Source organism: Mesoplodon densirostris, chromosome X, assembly GCF_025265405.1.
Source record: "Mesoplodon densirostris isolate mMesDen1 chromosome X, mMesDen1 primary haplotype, whole genome shotgun sequence".
Classification (NCBI taxonomy): domain Eukaryota; kingdom Metazoa; phylum Chordata; class Mammalia; order Artiodactyla; family Ziphiidae; genus Mesoplodon; species Mesoplodon densirostris.
This window is the reverse complement of record NC_082681.1, coordinates 36,507,158-36,528,128: the sequence shown is the minus strand read 5'-3', so window position 1 is coordinate 36,528,128 and position 20,971 is coordinate 36,507,158. Positions and strand designations below refer to the sequence as shown.

At 33.5% G+C, this 20,971-nt stretch overlaps 1 protein-coding gene across 2 annotated transcripts in view; it reads right to left on the bottom strand.

The window, feature by feature from the left end:
- LRCH2 (leucine rich repeats and calponin homology domain containing 2) overlaps positions 1 to 20,971 on the bottom strand; it is a 98,378-nt gene that overhangs the window by 27,608 nt on the left and 49,799 nt on the right. The window contains exons 8-15 of one of the 2 annotated variants that reach the window (XM_060086622.1): positions 20,557 to 20,668; positions 20,256 to 20,353; positions 20,101 to 20,159; positions 18,340 to 18,447; positions 14,463 to 14,519; positions 12,583 to 12,648; positions 3,860 to 3,908; positions 3,665 to 3,781 (exon numbers count right to left, since the gene is read on the bottom strand). In XM_060086622.1, coding sequence (XP_059942605.1) covers positions 3,665 to 3,781; positions 3,860 to 3,908; positions 12,583 to 12,648; positions 14,463 to 14,519; positions 18,340 to 18,447; positions 20,101 to 20,159; positions 20,256 to 20,353; positions 20,557 to 20,668 — 666 coding nt within the window. The remainder of the gene's footprint in view (positions 1 to 3,664; positions 3,782 to 3,859; positions 3,909 to 12,582; positions 12,649 to 14,462; positions 14,520 to 18,339; positions 18,448 to 20,100; positions 20,160 to 20,255; positions 20,354 to 20,556; positions 20,669 to 20,971) is intronic. The other variant, XM_060086623.1, reaches the window with a different exon arrangement.

Genomic DNA, 20,971 nt, shown 5'->3' with positions numbered 1-20,971 from the left:
ATCCATTATACATGAAAACTTAGGAAGATACTTAGTTTTGCATTACTGCACATATTTAGGGGTCCTAAAATCCAAATCTGAATATATACATAGATTTTTAAATATTCTATAAGTCCAACTTCTTACTAATTCAACTCAGCTGTCCTCAGTTAACATTAGTTGGAATAACTGAAGTTTTATTATATCTAAATTCAAATACTACAATAAAGGCCTGTTCAGAAACACAAAGATCAGTTCATCTCTGAAGCTTATATTAATTTCACAGAAGGGACAGTACTTGTGCACAAACTCTGACTCAGAACAAATCAGGTTATTTCACAAGCCCAGTTGGCTTCCCTATTCCAGTATAAAATTAACCATGGTCAGGGAAAATATACAAAAATATTTTCCTTGGGGTTAGCCATTAAATTAAAATATTGTACTATATTTATGAAATCAGATATGTATTTTAAGAGTCATTATAATGTTTTATCACAAAGGTAGTGAGATACATTTGATGACAAATATATATGGCATTTAAATAAATAAAATAATCCTTAAAACTAATTTGGTATAGTTATTCTGATGTTTTTTAACTTTATTTAGAAATGAATCATCAAATGCATTTAGAAATTTGTGTTGTCATTCTTACAAGAAATTAAAGCTACTAATTTACATTGAACATTATCCAAAAAAAGGTTAGATTTTCATACTTTGTTGTATATCTTATTCAAATTATATTAATAAATTTCTGTAAAAGATTTTTTTCTTTTTTTTTTTTTTTTTTGCTGTACGCGGGCCTCTCACTGCTGTGGCCTCTCCCGTTGCGGAGCACAGGCTCCGGACACACAGGCTCCGCGGCCATGGCTCGCGGGCCCAGCGGCTCCGCGGCACGTGGGATCCTCCGGGATCGGGGCACGAACCCGTGTCCCCTGCATCGGCAGGCGGACTCTCAACCACTGCGCCACCAGGGAAGCCCCTGTAAAAGATTTTTAATAAAGTAATATATTTTTTGGAATACCTTTACTTTGAGAAATGCAGTGATTTTACTTCAGCAACAATGACATTAAATTTTATTTACTAGAATAGTAATCTACACAAGAGCGGCCGGGAGTCTAAAAGAGTTAATATAACTCTCCTACAATGACTTACTTATATAATCTGACCTAAATTATCTTCTTACTCACATACTCTGGCCAATTATGTTGAAACTTTTTAAAATTTAGTTTCAGGGGCTTACCTGAAAAATATACCTCCCAAAATCAGTCCTAGCAACTATGAAACTGGAGAGCTAGATTTCACACACACACACACAAACACACTTTCAATAAATCTTCTAAATAACAGCATCATGAATAATTTACCATGGGACACAAACAAAGTAATCCTGTGGTTCAGTCATTTACATATGTTAGGATAAAGTTGCACAAAAGGTCTGTATGTTTCATAACAAAGCAAAGCTAAAGGAGCCATCACTGAGTGAGCTTAGTGATAATCCGATATGTATCTCTAGAGTAGTATGCTTTAACTATAAATCCAAATTAAGTTCAATACTATTATCTTATGAATAAGCCTTTTTATTCTTGAGATAAGTTATTAAGAGAAATTTTCTTTTTGAAAGAAAGATACTTCATAGATAATATTTTAATCATGAAAATACTGTCAAATCTGAATAACCATTTTGACTTCACTTAAGAGAGTAGTATCTCAGTTTTATAATTTTTTTTTAACACCTTTGGAAAAAATTGTTGACTATATTTTTACAGTGTCCTAACACTGACATCTTCTGACTATTGAGGAGAACTACATGTCTCCTTAAAACATTTCCCAGTTACTGAAGCTTATCTTTGCACCTACTTTATTAACTATAGTAGAAATTAACATTTGTTGAATGATGATTATGGACTCTTCAAATATTATCTCCTTTGATCTCTTAGCAACTTATAAGACAGCAATATTATGGAAGGTATAGTAAGCCATAAAAAATAAAATATCAACAAATGATACTATTAAATCAAATAACTATTTTTTAAAGGTTCACTGAAGCTTCTATTAAGCCTTTACTGAGAAGTTTACTTGAGTTACAATAAAATATTTAAAAGACAATAAAACTGTATTTATCTGAAAGTGTGTTCATTTGATATTAGGCTATCCACAGCAGATCAACAGGCAGCATAGCATAGGTTCTCGGTTCAAGTCTTGACTCAGCTGTTTATTAGCTAAGTGGCTTGAAGCATTTTACTTAGCCTCTCTGTGCCTTAATTTCCCCATCTATAAAATAGGAATGACAATAAATGCACTTACTTCTTACTAAGTGCCATGTAATTATTTTGAAAAACAGTCAGAATTTGTATGCTTTTACTATACTAATAGATCAAATAAATATCAAATCTCTTTTATTAGTTAGAAATACTAAAATTTCTACCACATCATCAGTTATTCATCAAGTTTTATCTGTTAACAAATTTTCTTTAGTGAGTTTGTTCAAGTGCCATAAACTAAAAGAAGGGACTTACAAATTAATAAATGCCAGAATGCAAATATAACTGAAGATTTGTAAAGGGTACTGACCAGGGTTCTGCTAAGAATGTCTTTCCTTTTTTCCCTATGTCTTTTATTTCTTCATTATCCCTCATATTGACCAGGTAACATAAGGCTCATTAAAAGGATTAATTATTTGTTGAAGGAGTAAACGTATCACAGACTAGGACATATAACATTTTTGTTTTGGTCATATACTACTTCCAAATGTATGTTACACTCCCATAATAAGGAAACTGATCAATGTGCAGAGACCCACTTTTACCAAACTGAGAAAAGCATGAAATATAATCCTATTTATTAGTGATATAAACTTCAAATTACCTATAATTTAACCTAGAACTATGTATTTAGATATGTATTTATTATTAGGTAAAAATTAGGTTTTGGGAAATAGAAAAGGTCCACAAAAACAGTAAAATTTGCTATGCATAGAGCAGGAGCTTGGTTGCACTGAGTCAGAAATTCCAATAACAAATTCTAACTAGTATTGAAGATTACTCCAGTTCTAATGACTGGCCACTACAAATACAGCAGACCTTAATCACAAATTAGACAATATTACAATATTTACAAAGGTGTACACAATGAATTTCATTAAAACCCTTCTAACTAGAAATTTGAGATAATTCAGATGGTCTGAGCTTTTAATTTATCTAAGATAAAATGCCATCCTAAGAAATATATTAAGGTAATAAGAAAAGAAAATGGGAGGAAATGCTTTCAGGCATTTTTAGAATCATGTAAATAGCATTTATTTACATAGAAACAGTTAAATGCTAACTGTAAAAATGTGTCAACTCTTTACTGAAACAGATCCAATGAAAGACCTTTTTTGGGCAATTCTTTTAAAATACTGTTACATATTGCTACAACTAGCAGTGTAGCAAACATTCATGTTTCTTGTAAAGTATCTGGCAAATCACAATTCACACTGATCTACTCTTAATTATTTTGAATTACTGAAATTTTATGGAAATAACTGGCTCATATATGTATACCACATACATGTAGGAAACCAAGATTAAATAACACATCTACTATATCTAACTAGAGAGTTATATTCTGTCATATTAATGTAAAACAAAATGGATAAAATCAAAACTAATAATTACAGAGTAAATTTTAAAACTTAATAAAGTACCTTGAAATATTCTTTTCTAATCTGTTTGCTCCGCCTCCTTTCTTCACTCTGCCAGATTATAGGCTGAGATTCTGGCCACTGTTGTTCATCTATTTGATCCTTTTGACTTTCTAAGGGCTGTAATAAAATAATTTCTTTTAACTAAATAAATGAGAACAAAATATTAGATACAACAGTAATTTAATTTCTTCTTACCTGCCATGTGAGGGGTGATAATGGTGAATTAACTTCATCTGCTGAGACACTAAAAAATTAAAGATGCCTTAATATGTATATCTTAAGACATGGTCAGAACACAAATAGGATATTTATTATATTAAAATCATTACCAAAAACTAAAAAAAAAATAATAATTTCTTTAGATGATCTGTATGAAACTTCAAGTGGCCTAATATACATATAATTGGGGTTCCAGAATAATATAACTCAGGTGACAGAAAAGATAGTTAAAGATAGATAAAGACCACAAATTTTCAAATTTCATGAAAACAATAAACCCATAAACTTGAGCTCAATGAACTCCAAGCAAAAGAAATATGAAGAAAACTACAACAATATACATCATAATCAAATTAAAAGCAAATGATAAAGAGAAAATGTAAAAAGCAGCCAGAGAAAAAAGACACAATAGGTCCAGTGAAACGAATACTGACAACAGAGTTCTCACAGGAAACAATGCAATCCAGAAGACAGTAGAAAAACCTCTTTAAGGTACCAAAAGAAAACAGAAGTATCAACCTAGAATTTTATATTAGCAAAGATATCTTTCAAAAATGAAGGTGAAATAAAGACTTTTTTTTTTTTATTTTGGCTGTGCTGCACAGCTTGTGGGATCTGAGCTCTCTGACCAGGGATTGAACCCAGGGCCACAGCAGTGAGAGCGCCAAGTCCTAACCACTGGATCGCCAGAAAACCCCCAAGACTTTTTTTTTGTGTGTGGTACGCGGGCCTCTCACTGTTGTGGCCTCTCCCGTTGCGGAGCATAGGCTCCGGACATGCAGGCTCAGTGGCCATGGCTCACAGGCCCAGCCGCTCCACAGCATGTGGGATCTTCCCGGACCGGGGGCATGAACCCATGTCCCCTGCATCGGCAGGCGGACTCTCAACCACTGCGCCACCAGGGAAGCCCAAGACTTTTTTAAACATTACAGACCAGCAGTAAAAGTAATGTTAAAATATCTCTTTCAGGTAGAAGGAAAATGATATACATGGAAATACAGAGCTATACAAAGGAACAAAGGAGATGGTAACTAAAGGGGTAAAGGGGTAAAGATAAAAGACATTATTCGGATTATTTAAATCTCTTTAAAGAAACAATTGACTATTTAGAGCCAGAATAATAACAACGTAATATGTAACACAGAAGTAAAATGTATGGCAACAATACCACAAAGGCCAGGAGGGAAGAAACAGAAGTATACTCTTGGAAGGTTCTTATAGGACATATAAAATGACATAATAGCACTTGAAGGTAGACTGTAATAAGCTAAATACTATACTTTAAACCCTAAAACAATCACTAACATAACAACAAGTTGTAGCTAAATAAGCCCGCAAAGGAGATAAATAGGAATTTAAAAATATAATTCTAAAGACAGGAGAAAAAGAGGAAAGATGGCTACAAAGAATGGATAAGAGGGCTTCCCTGGTGGCGCAGTGGTTGAGAGTCCGCCTGCCAATGCAGGGGACACGGGTTCGTGCCCCGGTCCGGGAAGATCCCACATGCCGCAGAGCGGCTGGGCCCGTGAGCCATGGCTGCTGAGCCTGCGCGTCCGGAGCCTGTGCTCCACAACGGGAGAGGCCACAACAGTGAGAGGCCCACGTACCGCAAAAAAAAAAAAAAAAAAAAAAAAAAGAATGGATAAGATAAAAATTAAACACACAATAATACAGTAGATTTAAATCCATGAATACCAATAGTTCCAATTAAATATTAACAATCTTAACACCACAATTAAAAGTCTGATTGTCAGATTTGATAGAAAAGGAAGATACTACCATATGCTAACAACAAGAAACTCACTTTCTCCATAAAGACACAGATAGGTTAAAAATAAAAGGAAGAAGAAAGATATATCATGTTAACACTAATCAAAAGAAAGCTGAGGTGACTGTATAATATCAGAAAAGTACACTTCAGAGCAAAGAATATAACCAAGAATATTTAAAAAGTCATTTTATAATGACAAAGGTATAAATTCACCAAAAGGACATTACAATCCTAAACATTTATGCATCTAATAACAGCTTCAGAATATATGAAGGAAAAATGAAAGAACTTTAAAGAGAAAGACAAATCTACAATTAGTGTTGGAGATTTCAAATAGTCTTCTCTTAATAACTGATAAAACCAACATTGTAGTGCGCCCAGGTGGTGGTGGGGTGGTAAAGACAAGAAATGAACAAATAAAGAAGTATATATTGAGAATGTCAGATGGTAAAAAAGTATATATTTACAATGTCAGACGGAATTAAGTTCTGTGGAGAAAAATAAAGCAAGGTCTGGGAAAAGGGACAAAGGAGTGGAGGACACATGCTCTTTTATATAAGTTGTTCAGGTAATCCATGGCTGATGAAGTGAAATCTGAGCAGAAATGTGAAGACAGGGGAATAAGCCATATGGTTATCTGAGAGGAAATCATTCCAGGCAGAGGCAAAAGCTTTGAAGGGGTGGGAAATGCTTGGAGTATTGGGAGTCAGCAAGGAGGCCAGTATAACTAGAGAAGAACTAAACAGCAGGAAGAGCGTGGCAAGAGGAATACAGTAGGGAGCCAAATAATGTAGAGGTTCACAAGTCCTTAAAGGACTCTAGTTTTTACTCTGAATGAAATGGGAGGTCATTAGAGAATTCTGAAGAATGACATGATCTGACTTACATTTTAAAAATACCAATCTGATATATTTTTTTGAAAACAGACTAAAGGAAAGCAAGGGCAGAAAGGAGACCTGTTACCAGGCTGTTATAACTGAAGTAAGAGATTGCTAGGGCTAGGGTGGTAGGCATGGAGGTGGTAAGACATGATCAGATTCTGGGCATAATTTGAAGGCAGAGTCAACAAGATTTGGTAAAGGATTAGTTATGGGGTGTGAAAGAAAATTACAAGTTAAGGATGACTCTGAGGTTTTTGAGCTGAGCAACTAGAAAGATGGAGTTGACATTTTCTGAAATGGGGAAAAAGGCAGGAAGAGCAAGTTTAGAGGTACAAAGAGAAAGATTAAGAGTGTTATTTTGGAAAGTTAAGTTTCATATGCCTATTATACATCCAAGTGGAGGTGCTGAGTAGGTAACAGGTAATACAACTCTGTAGTGTGTATGTACATACACACATGTACATGCAAATGTTCGTGCACATATATAGAAAATTGGTTTAAAGGGGAAAATACCAAAATATTAAGACTTCTCATCTCTGGGGAGTAGGATAATAGATGATATTTATTTTTATTTTGTGATAAAATTTTCCTATTTTTTAAACAATAAAGCTACATTATTCTTATAATCAGGAAAAAACTAAAAGATTTTTCATTTTTTTTAAAGAAGAAATTGGTGATTGTTCTGAAAATGAGAAAAGTGGAAGTAATAATTCTGTAAAAAAAAAAAAAAAAGGCCAGGATTGAATATCACAGTTTTGAAGTTTGGGTAGCTGGGGCTTTCTCAAGAGAATGTTATAAACCTGGTGAGAAAGCTTAAGACAGAAATGAAAGGAACTGAGAAAGAAGGTAATAACAGAAAGTTCAAGGACAAGAAAATATGTAAGATAAAGAATCAGTATTCAAAAAGGGAGAGAGTGGGTTAAATCCAGTTAAATGAAATCTGACACAGATGAATGTTTTTAGACTTGGGTATGAAAAATTATCTTATGCCTGAACTGAATTCTAAAAGCCTAAGTGAAAAATGGAAGAAGAAAGGGTAATCTCAGCAGAGATACCAGGATATAGAACACAGAGATGTGAAACTATTTTGTAATAAAGAAAAGAGTACTACTGTTCCTAGCCAGAAAAAGTGCCAGTGGAACAGTACATTGGATGAGGCTCTCAAGCTAGGCAGAAATTCACTTCAATCTTGTGGGTTAAGCCAAACATTTTAAGCTTTATCCTAAAAGTTAGAAAGAACTATTAGAAGATAATAAATGGGAGTCACATAGTCAGGCTTGTGTTTTAGACCATCACTCTTACACCACCAGTACAGAAAACAGATTTAAAGGTAGGCCAAACTCAAGAAAGGAGATATGTCTGGGGCCTGTTGCAGTGGTCCAGGGGGAAAGACAGGGCCTGAACCAACACAACTGTAATAGGAATGGAGAGATTGGGACAGACGCAAATAATGTTAAGATGCTATAGTTTTGTGTGACTGAATGGATTGGGAAGGGTGCATAAGAGAAAGGAATTTCCAATTATTCCAAAGTTGACTATATAAATAGTGGCACATTCACTCAGGCAAACTATACTAGAGAAGAAACAGATTTGGGAAAAGTAAGTTCAGTTTAGACTGTGAGGTAGTTAGGAATACATATCAGTGAAATGTATGCATCTGGAGCAAGGAAAGTGCTCTTGTTGCCATATATTAAGACTTGGGGTTCTGGAGACAGACAACCTGGTTTTAAATCCTCACTGTACCATTTACTAGCTGTGTGACCTTGAACAAGCTAAGGTAATTTCTGAGCCTCAGTTTCTCACCTATAAAATGGGGATGACAATAGTAACAATAACTCAGAGTTATTTTTTTTCCATAGAGTTATTATGAGGATTAAATTACATCATATATCTAAAGCATTAAAAACAGTATACATACAACAAGCATTCAACAAATGTTAATTCTCTCTGTGTGTTCTTCTGTACCTACGCCCTAGCCTTGGACTTTTTTACTCCCAGAGGAATGACTCAGGAATTGAGTCTGATGCAAATTTTCAAACCACCAAAAAGAATAAATAGAAACTTTCGAGGTCTTCTAGTTCTCTGGAATTCATATATGTGGATTAGACTACATATTCATATAGAAGAATTTAATAAAACCCGATTGAAAGGAAATAAAAATGACCCAAAACCTATGGAATGCAACAAAAGCAGTTCTAAGAGGGTAGTTTAGAGCAATACAATCCTACCTCAAGAAACGAGAAAAATCTCAAATAAACAACCTAACCTTACACCAAAAGCAACTATAGAAAGAACAAACAAAATCCAAAGTTACTGGAAGGAGAGAAATCATAAACATCAGAGGAGAAAAAAATGAAACAGAAATGAAGAAAATAATAGCAAAGATCAAAAAAACTAAAAGCTGGTTCTTTGAGCTGGTTCTTCTTTAAACAAAATTGATAAATCTTTAGCCAGATTCATCAAGAAAAAAAGGGAGAGGACTCAAATCAGTAAAAGTGGAAATGAAAACAGAGAAGTTACAACTGACACCACAGAAATACAAATGATCATAAGAGAGTACTACAAGCAACTATATGCCAACAAAATGGACAACCTGAAGGAAATGGAAAAATTCTTAGAAAAGTACAACCTTCCAAGACTGAACCAAGAAGAAATAGAAAATATGAACAGACCAATCACAAGTAATGAAATTGAAACTGTGGTTAAAAATCTTCCAACAAACAAAAGCCCAGGACCATGGTTTCACAGGTGAAATTCTATCAAACATCTAGAGAAGAGTTAACACCTATCCTTCTCGAACTCTTCCAAAAAATTGCAGAGGGTGGAACACTCCCAAACTCATTCTACAAGGCTACCATCACCCTGATACCAAAACCAGACAAATATATCACACAAAAAAGAAAACTACAGGCAAATATCACTGATGAACACAGGAGCAAAAATCCTCCACGAAACACTACCAAACAGAATCCAACAACACATTAAAAGGATCATACGCCATGATCAAGTGGGATTTATTCCAGGGATGCAAGGATTCTTCAATATAAGCAAATCAATCAATGTGATACACCATATTAAAAAATTAAAGAATAAAACCAGGGCTTCCCCGGTGGCGCAGTGGTTGAGAGTCCACCTGCCGATGCAGGGAACATGGGTTCGTTCCCCAGTCTGGGAAGATCCCACATGCCGTGGAGCGGCTGGGCCCGTAAGCCATGGCCGCTGAGCCTGTGTGTCCAGAGCCTGTGCTTCGCAACGGGAGAGGCCACAACGTTGAGAGGCCCATGTACCGAAAAAAGAAAACAAAAAAACCCCCATATGATCATCTCAATAGATGCAGAAAAAGCTTTTGATAAAATTCAACACCCATTTATGATAAAAACTCTCCAGGAAGTGGGCATAGAGGGAACCTACCTCAACATAATAAAGGCCATATATGACAAACCCACAGCAAACATTATTCTCAATGGTGAAAAACTGAAAGCATTTCCTCTAAGATCAGGAACAAGGCAAGGATGTCCATTCTTCCCACAATTATTCAACATAGTTTTGGAAGTCCTAGCCATGGCAATCAGAGAAAAAGAAATAAAAGGAATCCAAATCGGAAAAGAAGAAGTAAAACTGTCACTGCAGATGACATGATACCATACATAGAAAATCCTAAAGATGCCACAAGAAAACTACTAGAGTTAATCAATGAATTTGGTAAAGTTGCAGGATACAAAATTAATACACAGCAATCTCTTGCATTCCTATACACTAACAACAAAGGACAGAAAGAGAAATTAAGGAAACAATCCCATTTACCACTGCAACAAAAAGAATAAAATACCTAGGAATAAACCTACCTAAGGAGACAAAAGACATGTATGCAGAAAACTATAAGACAGAAAGAAATCAAAGACGACACAAACAGGTGGAGAGATATACCATGTTCTTGGATTGGAAGAATCAACATTGTGAAAATGACTATACTGCCCAAATCAAACTACAGATTCAATACAATCCCTATCAAATTACCAATGGCATTTTTCACAGGACTGGAACAAAAAATTTTACAATTTGTATGGAAACACAAAAGACCCCAAACAGCCATAGCAATATCGAGAAAGAAAAACGGAGCTGCAGGAATCAGGCTCCCGGACTTCAGACTATCCTACAAAGCTACAGTAATCAAGATAGTATGGTACTGGCACAAAAATGGAAATATAGATCAATGGAACAGGATAGAAAGCCCACAGATAAACCCATGCACATAAGGTCACCTTATTTTTGATAAAGGAGGCAAGAATATACAATGGAGAAAAGACAGCCTCTTCAATAAATGGTGCTGGGAAAACTGGACAGCTACATGTAAAAGAATGAAGTTAGAACACTCCCTAACACTATACACAAAAATAAATTCAAAATGGATTAAAGTCCTCAATGTAAGGCCAGACACTATAAAACTCTTAGAGGAAAACCTAGGCAGAACACTCTATAACATAAATCACAGTACGGCAAGATCCTTTTTGACCCACCTCCTAGAGAGATGGAAATAAGAACAAAAATAAACAAATGGGACCTAATGAAACTTAAAACCTTTTGCACAGCAAAGGAAACCATAAACAAGACGAAAAGACAACCCTCAGAATGGGAGAAAATATTTGCAAATGAAGCAACTGACAAAGGATTAATCTCCAAAATACACAAGCAGCTCATGCAGCTCAATATCAAAAAAACAAACAACCCAATCCCAAAACGTGCAGAAGACCTAAATAGACATTGCTCCAAAGAAGATATACAGATTGCCAACAAACACATGAAAGGATGCTCAACATCACTAATCATTAGAGAAATGTAAATCAAAACTACAATGAGGTATCACCTCACACCAATCAGAATGGCCATGATCAAAAAAATCTACAAACAGTAAATGCTGGAGAGGGTGTGGAGAAAAGGGAATCCTCTTGCACTGTTGGTGGGAATGTAAATTGTTACAGCCACTATGGAGAACAGTATGGATGGTCCTAAAAAGACTAAAAATAGAACTACCATATGATCCAGCAATCCCACTCCTGGGCATACCCAGAGAAAACCGTAATTCAAAAAGACACATGCACCCCAATGTTCACTGAAACACTATTTACAATAGCCAGGTCATGGATGCAACTTAAATGCCCATCAACAGATGAATGAATAAAGATGTTGTACATATATACAATGGAATATTACTCAGCCATAAAAAGGAATAAAATTGGGTCATTTGTAGAGACATGGATGGACCTAGAGAGTGTCATACAGAGTGAAGCTAGAAAGAGAAAAGCAAATATAGTATAGCAACACATATATGTGGAATCTAGAAATATGGTATAGATGATCGTATTTGCAAAGCAGAAATAGAGACACAGATGTAGAGGACAAATGTATGGATACACAGGGGGAAAGGGGTGGGGTGGGAGGAATTGGGAGACTGGGATTGACAAATATACGTTATTGATACTATGTATAAAATAGACAACTGATGGGAACATACTGTATAGCACAGGGAACTCTACCTAATGCACTGAGGTAACCTAAATGGAAGGGAAGTCCAAAAGGGAGGGGATATCTGTATGTGTATGGCTGATTCATTTTGTTGTGCAGTGGAGGCTAAAACAACAGTGTAAAGCAACCATACTCCAATAAAATTAATTTAAAAAAAGAAAAAAGTAAACAATACAGAGAGAATAAACGCAATCAATGATGAAACACATTATTCTTGACAGTAACAGTAATACGATATATGTTTGCTAAAGGGATAAATGAATCTGTCATCAAGAAAAAATGCAGGTATGAGTACAAAAAGATAAAATCAGCATTTTTGGATTTGTTTACATCAAAAGTCAATTAAACCTGTGCTGTATAACACATTTCTTTAAAAAAAAAAAAGCACATTTCTTCTCTAAATTATCTAGTTATATTAAACTGATATCAATTATTCAATTAAAGCCCACATATAGGATCATTACTGTTAAAGGATCAACTTTCATTATAAAATATTAACTATAAGAACTAAGATATTTTTATACCTCTTTTCGCATTCCACAGTTTGTTTTGGCTTGTTTCTTGTGACAGAAGTTGAATGATTAAGAATCCTAGAAGTAAATCAACACATTAATTCCATAGTATATTAAAGAGAATAGTGTATATACATGATATAAAAGATGTCCATAAATAACTGCATCTGGTCCATGAAGATCTTTGCTAGAAAACAATATTTAAATGTTATTTAGATCAGATGCTCATAAGACCACTGGCTATTATGACGGAATGAAGTTCACCAACTCTTCCATGCATCTTCTCTTATAAACCCTTTCTCAAGGCTTGGATATCTTCTAGCCATGCTATTTCCCTGTGCATATCTAACTTTTGGCTGAGACAGAAGATAAAGAGATGCAGATTGTTTAGGTACCATCATAACTGATTTAGTTTTCCCAGGATAGCAAATGACAGGATCATGCTGATGTAATAATCATTTTGCCAAATGCCAATAAAACTTAATTCAAAATGCAAAGCCAGTGCTAAAGTTCAATTCTTTAAAAAAAACTCCACAAGTTTATTAAACTTTTAATAACCAAATGAAACAGTATTCGAAGAAAACCAAAAAAAGAAAAGAATGATAAACCACTGTATGAGGGAACTATTTGTCCATAATTTTATGTAATTCTAAGTGTTAATCTCAAAGTCAAAAGTAATGAATTATTAACTACCTTTCTTTAATATAAGTAACATATTTAAAAGTTCTTAATATTTATCCATTTAGTATAGATATAAATGTTATCTTAATTTTCAATTTTAAGTTTAGTTTTATAAGGAGTAGAATATCTGCCTTTTATTCAAAATAGTATCATCAGATGTCAACTATCAAAAGAGTACACAGGAGAAAAGAAATTCCAAATTAAAGCTACATATTAACTATTAAAACACATAATGAAATAAATATAAGTGGGTAATTCCAGAAAGATGGATAACATAAAGAAACCAATTTCCATTGCCCTAGTTTCCTCACTAGCTTAGATCTAGTAGAGCCTCACCAGGAAGAAGTCCCAGTGAGGGGCAAAGGTCAACTATCACAAGCAAAGCAGTGTAGCTTTGCACCAAACAATTTCGAGATTACTGACACCTTTGTGTGGGCAGGCACTAAAATTGTACTGAATCCCCAAATGCAGAAGAATTTAGATAATAAATTATCTCAGACTATGAGGAAAAATTATATCATTAAAGAGTGATTTTTAAAAAAGGAAGTAAATCCTAAGAGTTCTCTTCACAAGGAAAAAATGTTTTTCTATTTCTTTAGATCTGTATCTATATGAGATGATGGATGTTCACTAAACTGCTTGTGATAATCACTTCATGATGTATGTAAGTCAAATCATTATACCGAACACCTTAAACTTATACAATGCTGTATGTCAACTGTATCTCAATAAAACTGAAAGAGAAAAATATCTTAATTTAAAAAGGATATAGCAGTGTGAAGTATCCTGGGGGGCAATGTCAGAATTATTCCCTGGGAAGGGGAGGTCAAACTACAGTGCCCTTCACTGCAGTAAATTCTTAATTCTCCCCATACCATACTCACTAGTGTTGTGATTATTTATGTGTATAAGTCATATTGGAGCAGAAAGAAAAAAAGTTGAGATCTACTTACCTATAAAATATTTTTTATGTACTTGAAAATTCTCATATGAAAAATTTTGTGTACAATTGATATTTAATATTTTACTCTGTGACACTCAAAGTTAAAATAAATGTCTGTTTTATCTAAATACCTCTTCTAGATTATTAAGACACTTCCCCAATCCAGGTACCAGTACTGAGTTTTAAGTAAAAGACTATATAATTCTATATAATTCAGCTGCATCAACCTGGCCCCTTAATACTTAAGGCGTCCACAAACTCTAGATACCTTGATGCACGTCCTGCTGCTCTGGTCCTCTGGAAGAGTTTTTCACTGAATGATGCTCTATAACATAAAGGTCTCCGTCTGTATTCACATTTCACGTACATCAACCAAACCAAAAGATGGAAGAAGTAAGATGTTTTGGGAGAGGATAGGGAAGTCATTAGTAAAGCAAGCAGAAAAGGAAGAATGGATAGATTTTAAGGGTTGCGAGAACTACCTGATTAGTTATAACAAGCTAGAGATTAACATGGTGCTCCTCAAATTAGAATTCACATGATCAGAAAAAAAAAATCACATGAAAAGGTAATGTACATAATTTCTATAATTCTAAACCAAAATAATAAACTGCTCAAAATCTGATTTTGTTTTCCATGATCCTTAATTAATTATACTTCAATATAACTTTTCATAATTACTTTTTAAAATTTAGCTATATCTCATAGTACTCAGAAGCACATGTTTGCACAGTAAGTAAAAATTCTCAGGACACACCTAAAAGCAAATAAAATAATTATTAAAAGTAAAGACATAATAGAAAATACTATAGAATAAGTTTGTAGGAATGAACATGCAATGGGAACCAGTCAACTGAAGCTATTCATTGCTTGCATGTATTATAATCCTTTCTTTAGGATGATAATCAAACAAATTTTAAGAAGCCAGTTAAACGTCTACTTAATCAGACATGTAATAAGAAAATCAGTATAAGAAGAGCAGTAACCACTTCTCTAATGTTAACATACATAAGTAGAGTTGGTGGAAATTTGAAGAATTGGCTAAGTAATTTACAGAGCAACATTATTTTAAGACAATAGTTTTTTATTTAGCTTCCCAAATTATAGTGAAGATAAAATTATGATTTGTGGAGACAAAATTATGATTTGTGGAGATCTAGTTTAATATAGATCTTAATATAGATCTTTAATATAGATCTTTAATATAGCTATTTTAATATAGACAAGTCATTGATTCAGGGGGACTTCAATACACTCAAATAAAGTAGAAATAATCCAATAGTTTGACAAAGGGGATAAAGATTAGCTTTTAAAAATTTAACAATAAACTGTCAATACAAAGTAGTTTAATCTATGCATCTCAAAGAAGGGGCAGTCTTCTAAATAACTAGGCTTCAGACTTTGAACACTTATGAGTTATCTACTTGATGGTTTATTTGGTGATCCTTTTCCCCACCCTTTTTGATTATTAATTCTGTGTGATATCTTCTTGTTACTTTCCTAGGATAGTTTCATCCACCAAGTACTAGTATAAACCTTCTTTAAGAATCACAGATATTTTAAAAAACAGTACGAACTAAACAAGTCAAAGCTGCTCTAAGAAAATCATCACTAAACTCAACATAAGCAATTTTTAAATTGCCTCTAATTTTGGAGTACATGCATGGCTTCTTTTAGCTGAGAGCTAACACTGCATTTACCTTTGACTAGTAGCTAGCTAAAGAGCAGTTAAATAGTAAGCATACAGTCAAAGTAGGAGTCTTAAGTGGTACTTCCTGATATACAAAGATAATCTTACCCCAGATAAATTATTTTAAATCAAGACTAACAATAAACAAACAAAAACATTACAATTATTATGTTAAAACTTAAAAAGAAATTTTACAACTCCTGGTTGACTTGCAATTTTAAATAGCATTTCAGATTCTTCATTAATAAAGTTGGAATCTAAAACAATACAGTGTGAAAGGGAAAAACTACAACCAGAGAAGGTATACAAACTCAAATCCTCTAAGGCATATATTCTTATACAAGATTACTTTTGACTTTTTGGACTCATTCAAATTTTAGTATTGTAACAGTAAACAAAAAATTTTAATTATCTACATCTAAGACATATAAGCAATAGCAACATATTTTAGAAGAAAGGATGAGATCATTTAATGGAGAAAACACTAGATTCAGCATAAGAAAATTCTGGGATCTAATTTAAATCGTCTACAGATTACAAATTTTAAAAGTAAAGTGTACTCCTTACTTTATGAGCAGATATTATAAAATTTTAATGCCTTCAAAAATTAGACATAGTTATAATGTTAATGTCACTGCATATTAATATTTAATCCAAAAAGCTCTTATATTTGTATGCACTAACATCTGAAAAGGAGGATGAAGTAGAGAAACAGTTCAGAGAGAGAGGAATTAATTTTGTATAAATCTCAAAAAATAACAGAAATTATGTAGAGAGAACAAATTAACTAAATTAATGGTTCCTATTAGCTTTAAATTTGTTGATTTCATTTTCAAGCAATTAATTAACCAGTAACAGTATTACTGAGTACCTACTATGTACAAGGCAGTGCTAGGCGCTGCTTTGTACTGATTACAAAACTATCACAAAAACAAGACCTATGAAACATCATCTGATGTTGTATCTAGGCTAGAAAGAATAATTTGTCAGAGGGATAGATGAAAAACTAATACAACAATAGGAGAAAATTGAAAATATAGAAATGTTATATATGGCAATGTTAAAATCTAACATTATGCACTCAAATGCTATTCTTAACACAATGAGAGAAATGGATATTGTTGTGGGTTCTTATAAAATCAGTATTCTCTGTCCATAAAGATAAATGCAATTTTTTCACCTGCCAAGTAGAGAGGTAGAAACTCAACTATTTTTTAAGCTACACAGAGCAGGTGGTGGCTTGCTTCATCAAACCTCTTAAACCAATGGGGAGATCAATACTTTAATTATACTGAAGGGGGAAAACACACACAACCTCATAAGTAGCCAATTTTTAAAAAGCCCAGTTAAAAATGAATCATAGGAAAAGATTAGAAGATAAGATTCGCAGAAAAGGGTGACAGAAAGTTATGGCAGAAGAAAAATGTCAATTGAGAGTGAGGATACATTAGATATAGAAGGGATAAAGATGAGTGATATTTTCTAGTATGGTTTTCAATTCTATAAATGTAGTAGCAGTGCAAAAAAAGATACTGAGTGATTATTTTTAAAAAATAGTGGCCCCTAAAACCACACATCTGTCATTGAATAAATTTTAATAGTAATTATTTTTCAAAGCATCTTTGAAATGCCAGTATACTTTTTTAAGCTTCCCAAAACATGGTCATGTGATCCATAAACATTTATTGCTTTGAATAAGTAAAATGCTTAATAGTTATCCATGTTAAGTGCACCAAAATTATTCTTTTAATTTTCTCAAAACAAAAAAATCTCAGATATGCTTTATTATTTCAAAACTATAAATGCAGTACTCTCAGTACATGAAGATAGCAATAAAGCTGGCCCTCAGCAGCACATAGAACTTTTTCTGTATTAAAAATGGACCTGCACTGATTTTACACTCATTAACGCAATGTCCTCCTCATTGCCAATAACACTCATTTGGAGAAAGCCCAGCCAGAGGGAGAAATGCTCCTTGACCAAGAAACAGACTAAAGTGAACCTGTGACTCTCAAATCGTCACACTGATTTAATCAACGATTATATAATTCAGTTCAATTTTAAGGAGTTTACACATATCCCAAAAAACTCAAAATCTGATAAAAAGCACATTATATACTTGTGACACGTACTTGGAAAAAAATGCTCATAACATATCTAATGCTACTGTGAGCTAAGGTGAGTATCAACAATTATTATTCTTTAGCACCAGGAATAAAAAAGAGATACTAAAGCAATAATTAAATATAATGACTAGATGAGTATAAAGTATTATGTTAATTGTATATGTAACTTTATATTTCTCTAACTATTTCCTATTGTCTTTTAGTAGTTAGTCCCTTGAAATAGATCTTAAAATGGTCCTATTGTTTACTGTTTATTTGATAATCTTTAAATACTCAGATTTAATGATTATAAAAGTTGCCCACTTAAATCTCATTATTGAAAAAGATACCTGTTCTTCTGCTCTTGCTGCAATAACTGAGCGGCTATTTTCCTCAAATCAGTTACTTCTTTCAAACCATCATCTTCTTCCTCGGCAAGTAATTGCTCTTTCCCAAGCCTGAAAGGTGACACAAACATGGTTATCCAAAAAGTAAGGCAGATGATATTTTATGCCAGCTTCCAAACGTAGAAACCATTTTTTATTTTTAATAGCATGTGAAAGCTAAAGCCCTATAACGTCCTTGTATTTAAAATGTTAAAATAAGAAATAAAGAATATTTAAGGAATATAAAAACATATCTATCCTCTCAATAGGAAACGTGGCATAGTGGTCATATTAATATAATTAATGGCTAAAAGGTAAACTGCACCACCATTTTGTAATTTCTGAAATGTGTAATGGCCATAGTAATTTAACAATGCATATTCTCCATCTTGAGTGTAATAAGGACCACAGAGCTCTATTTGGCCTGTCTTTAGAGACAGAAAATGTTATGAAAATCTCTCATTTTATCAAGCCACTCTACTCTTATCAGTTTATTCATTTTGATTTTCAAAATCTCTATGTAAGATGTTTAAGTAGTGGAAATGCAAAATAGATTCAGAGAGATTGGCAATTTGCCAAAAAAATACTCATTAAAATATATAGTTTTATCATTCAAAAAGAACAAAGAAATTTTAAAATTGTCCTCCAAACTCTAGTAATTTTACCCCAAAGGTATTTCATTTAAAAAATGGTACCAAGCCTAAGATTCTGTATCTTTACCATATCTTGCATGCCACTGGAGACTCTCAAGTATAGGCAACTGTCCTCATGAGACAAGGTGAGAAAGTAAGAGACGAATGAAATACAGGGTACAAGACAAAGCACTGTATCTCCTTATGGGGTACCAGAGATGATTAATTAATGACTGTTAAAAAGTTACCAATGAGGTCATTTGGGGGAAGCACAATGCAGAGAAAATAGAAAAACTTGGGGATCAGAGAGAGAGAGCTAGGTTCACACCCAAGGTTCTAGTGGACACTAGCTAAGTAGTTCTAGACAAGAAACTTTAGCCTCTGAGCTTCACCTTCCTCACCTGTAAAAATGTGGACAATATCCACCCCACAGGATTTAGTGAAGATTAAGTAAGGAACGTGGCAAAGCACATAGCACAGATCCTGGTATATGGTAGGTATTCAACAAATGTTCCTTCCTTCCTGCAGCTATGAAGTAACTTGAAGGAGTGACTGAAAAATGTGGTAGGTCATATTCCATCATTTCATAAGATAAATGATACAGAAAAGATCCAAAGTACAATTATTTTAATAAAATAGAGAAGTAAATACCCTTAAAATTACCATAACCAGTCTGATGAAACGGAAAGTGTATTAGACCAAGAGTCAGAACACCTGAGTTCCAGACATTTGAAACTCCAAGCCTCAGTATCCTTATTGGTCAAATTATGCCAATACCATCTGTTTTAAAGAGTTGTTAGATAGCTCAAATGAGGCAATGTATGGGAAGGTACAGTATTCTTCAGTAATAAAAATAGGTGATATTATAATTACACTTATAGGGGAAAACAGTGTATATACTACACTCAACTTGTATGTTCAGTATAATTTTCAGTTTAATTGAGGAATGCAGACAGATGAAATATTCACAAATTAACTATCTGAACTTAACAGGTAAATGAACGAAAAAAATATTCGTTCAAGTAGAAATATCTAAAGAATATTTCAAGTATTAGTAAGTAACATTTCAATTTGAGAATTAGTGTGAGCTTACCTCTTTTCATCTCCCAATTCTTCATTTTTCTGAGATTTTTCAGGGCCTTTTTCTTTTCCCTTATATAAAAGAAAGTTATCATTTTCAAATGTATTGTTCACTTTTGTGAGATTAAGGAGAACATGTTATTGATACTTGTTCAAAGTTTTCTTTACCTTAAGGAAAGCGACAAATGATCCAATAGGTGCATCTCCCTGTTCAGGAACTGCTACATCATCTGTGTTGGGGTCAGTAAAATCATACACCTCCTGGTCTAAGTGGAGATTAATATTTATTAGAAAATATGAAGAGTAAACAGTATTCTCTGACACTGCAGTGCTTAGAAAAAAGTATATTTTCCCAATAAAAGAGTTGGCCAAAGATACTATAATTTTTTAAAGGCCATTTTTAATAAAATATTCATTTTAATAAGAGCTATGTACATGATATAAAAATAGCAGACACCATATGAATTACCTTTCTGAGAATCAGGTTTACTTCCTACTGAGTGACTGTCATTTCTTGATGTCTGCTCTCTATTTGATTCTGAGACTTGAGAATGAAGGCTGATTGTGTCGTCATCTGATGGCTGAACAGAATAAGCAAAAAGTAAAAATGAGGTGTTTTAAACATATGATAAGGATTAAGTTGCTTTAATATCACATCTTAAGTATAGAACATCTGATTTAAATCTCCAGTTTTCAAACCAAAAATTAATATGAGGTTTACTGTTCTGCTTTTTAAAACGTGCATGTCTTTTTTTCATCTGAAGTCATAAAATGCATGATGATCATATTTTTAAGCAAAAGAAATCAAGTGTGTGCAAGTGTCTATCTATTTCAAAGCTCTAATAAAATTTTAAAATAAAACAGTTCAGCAATAGAGAAGACTC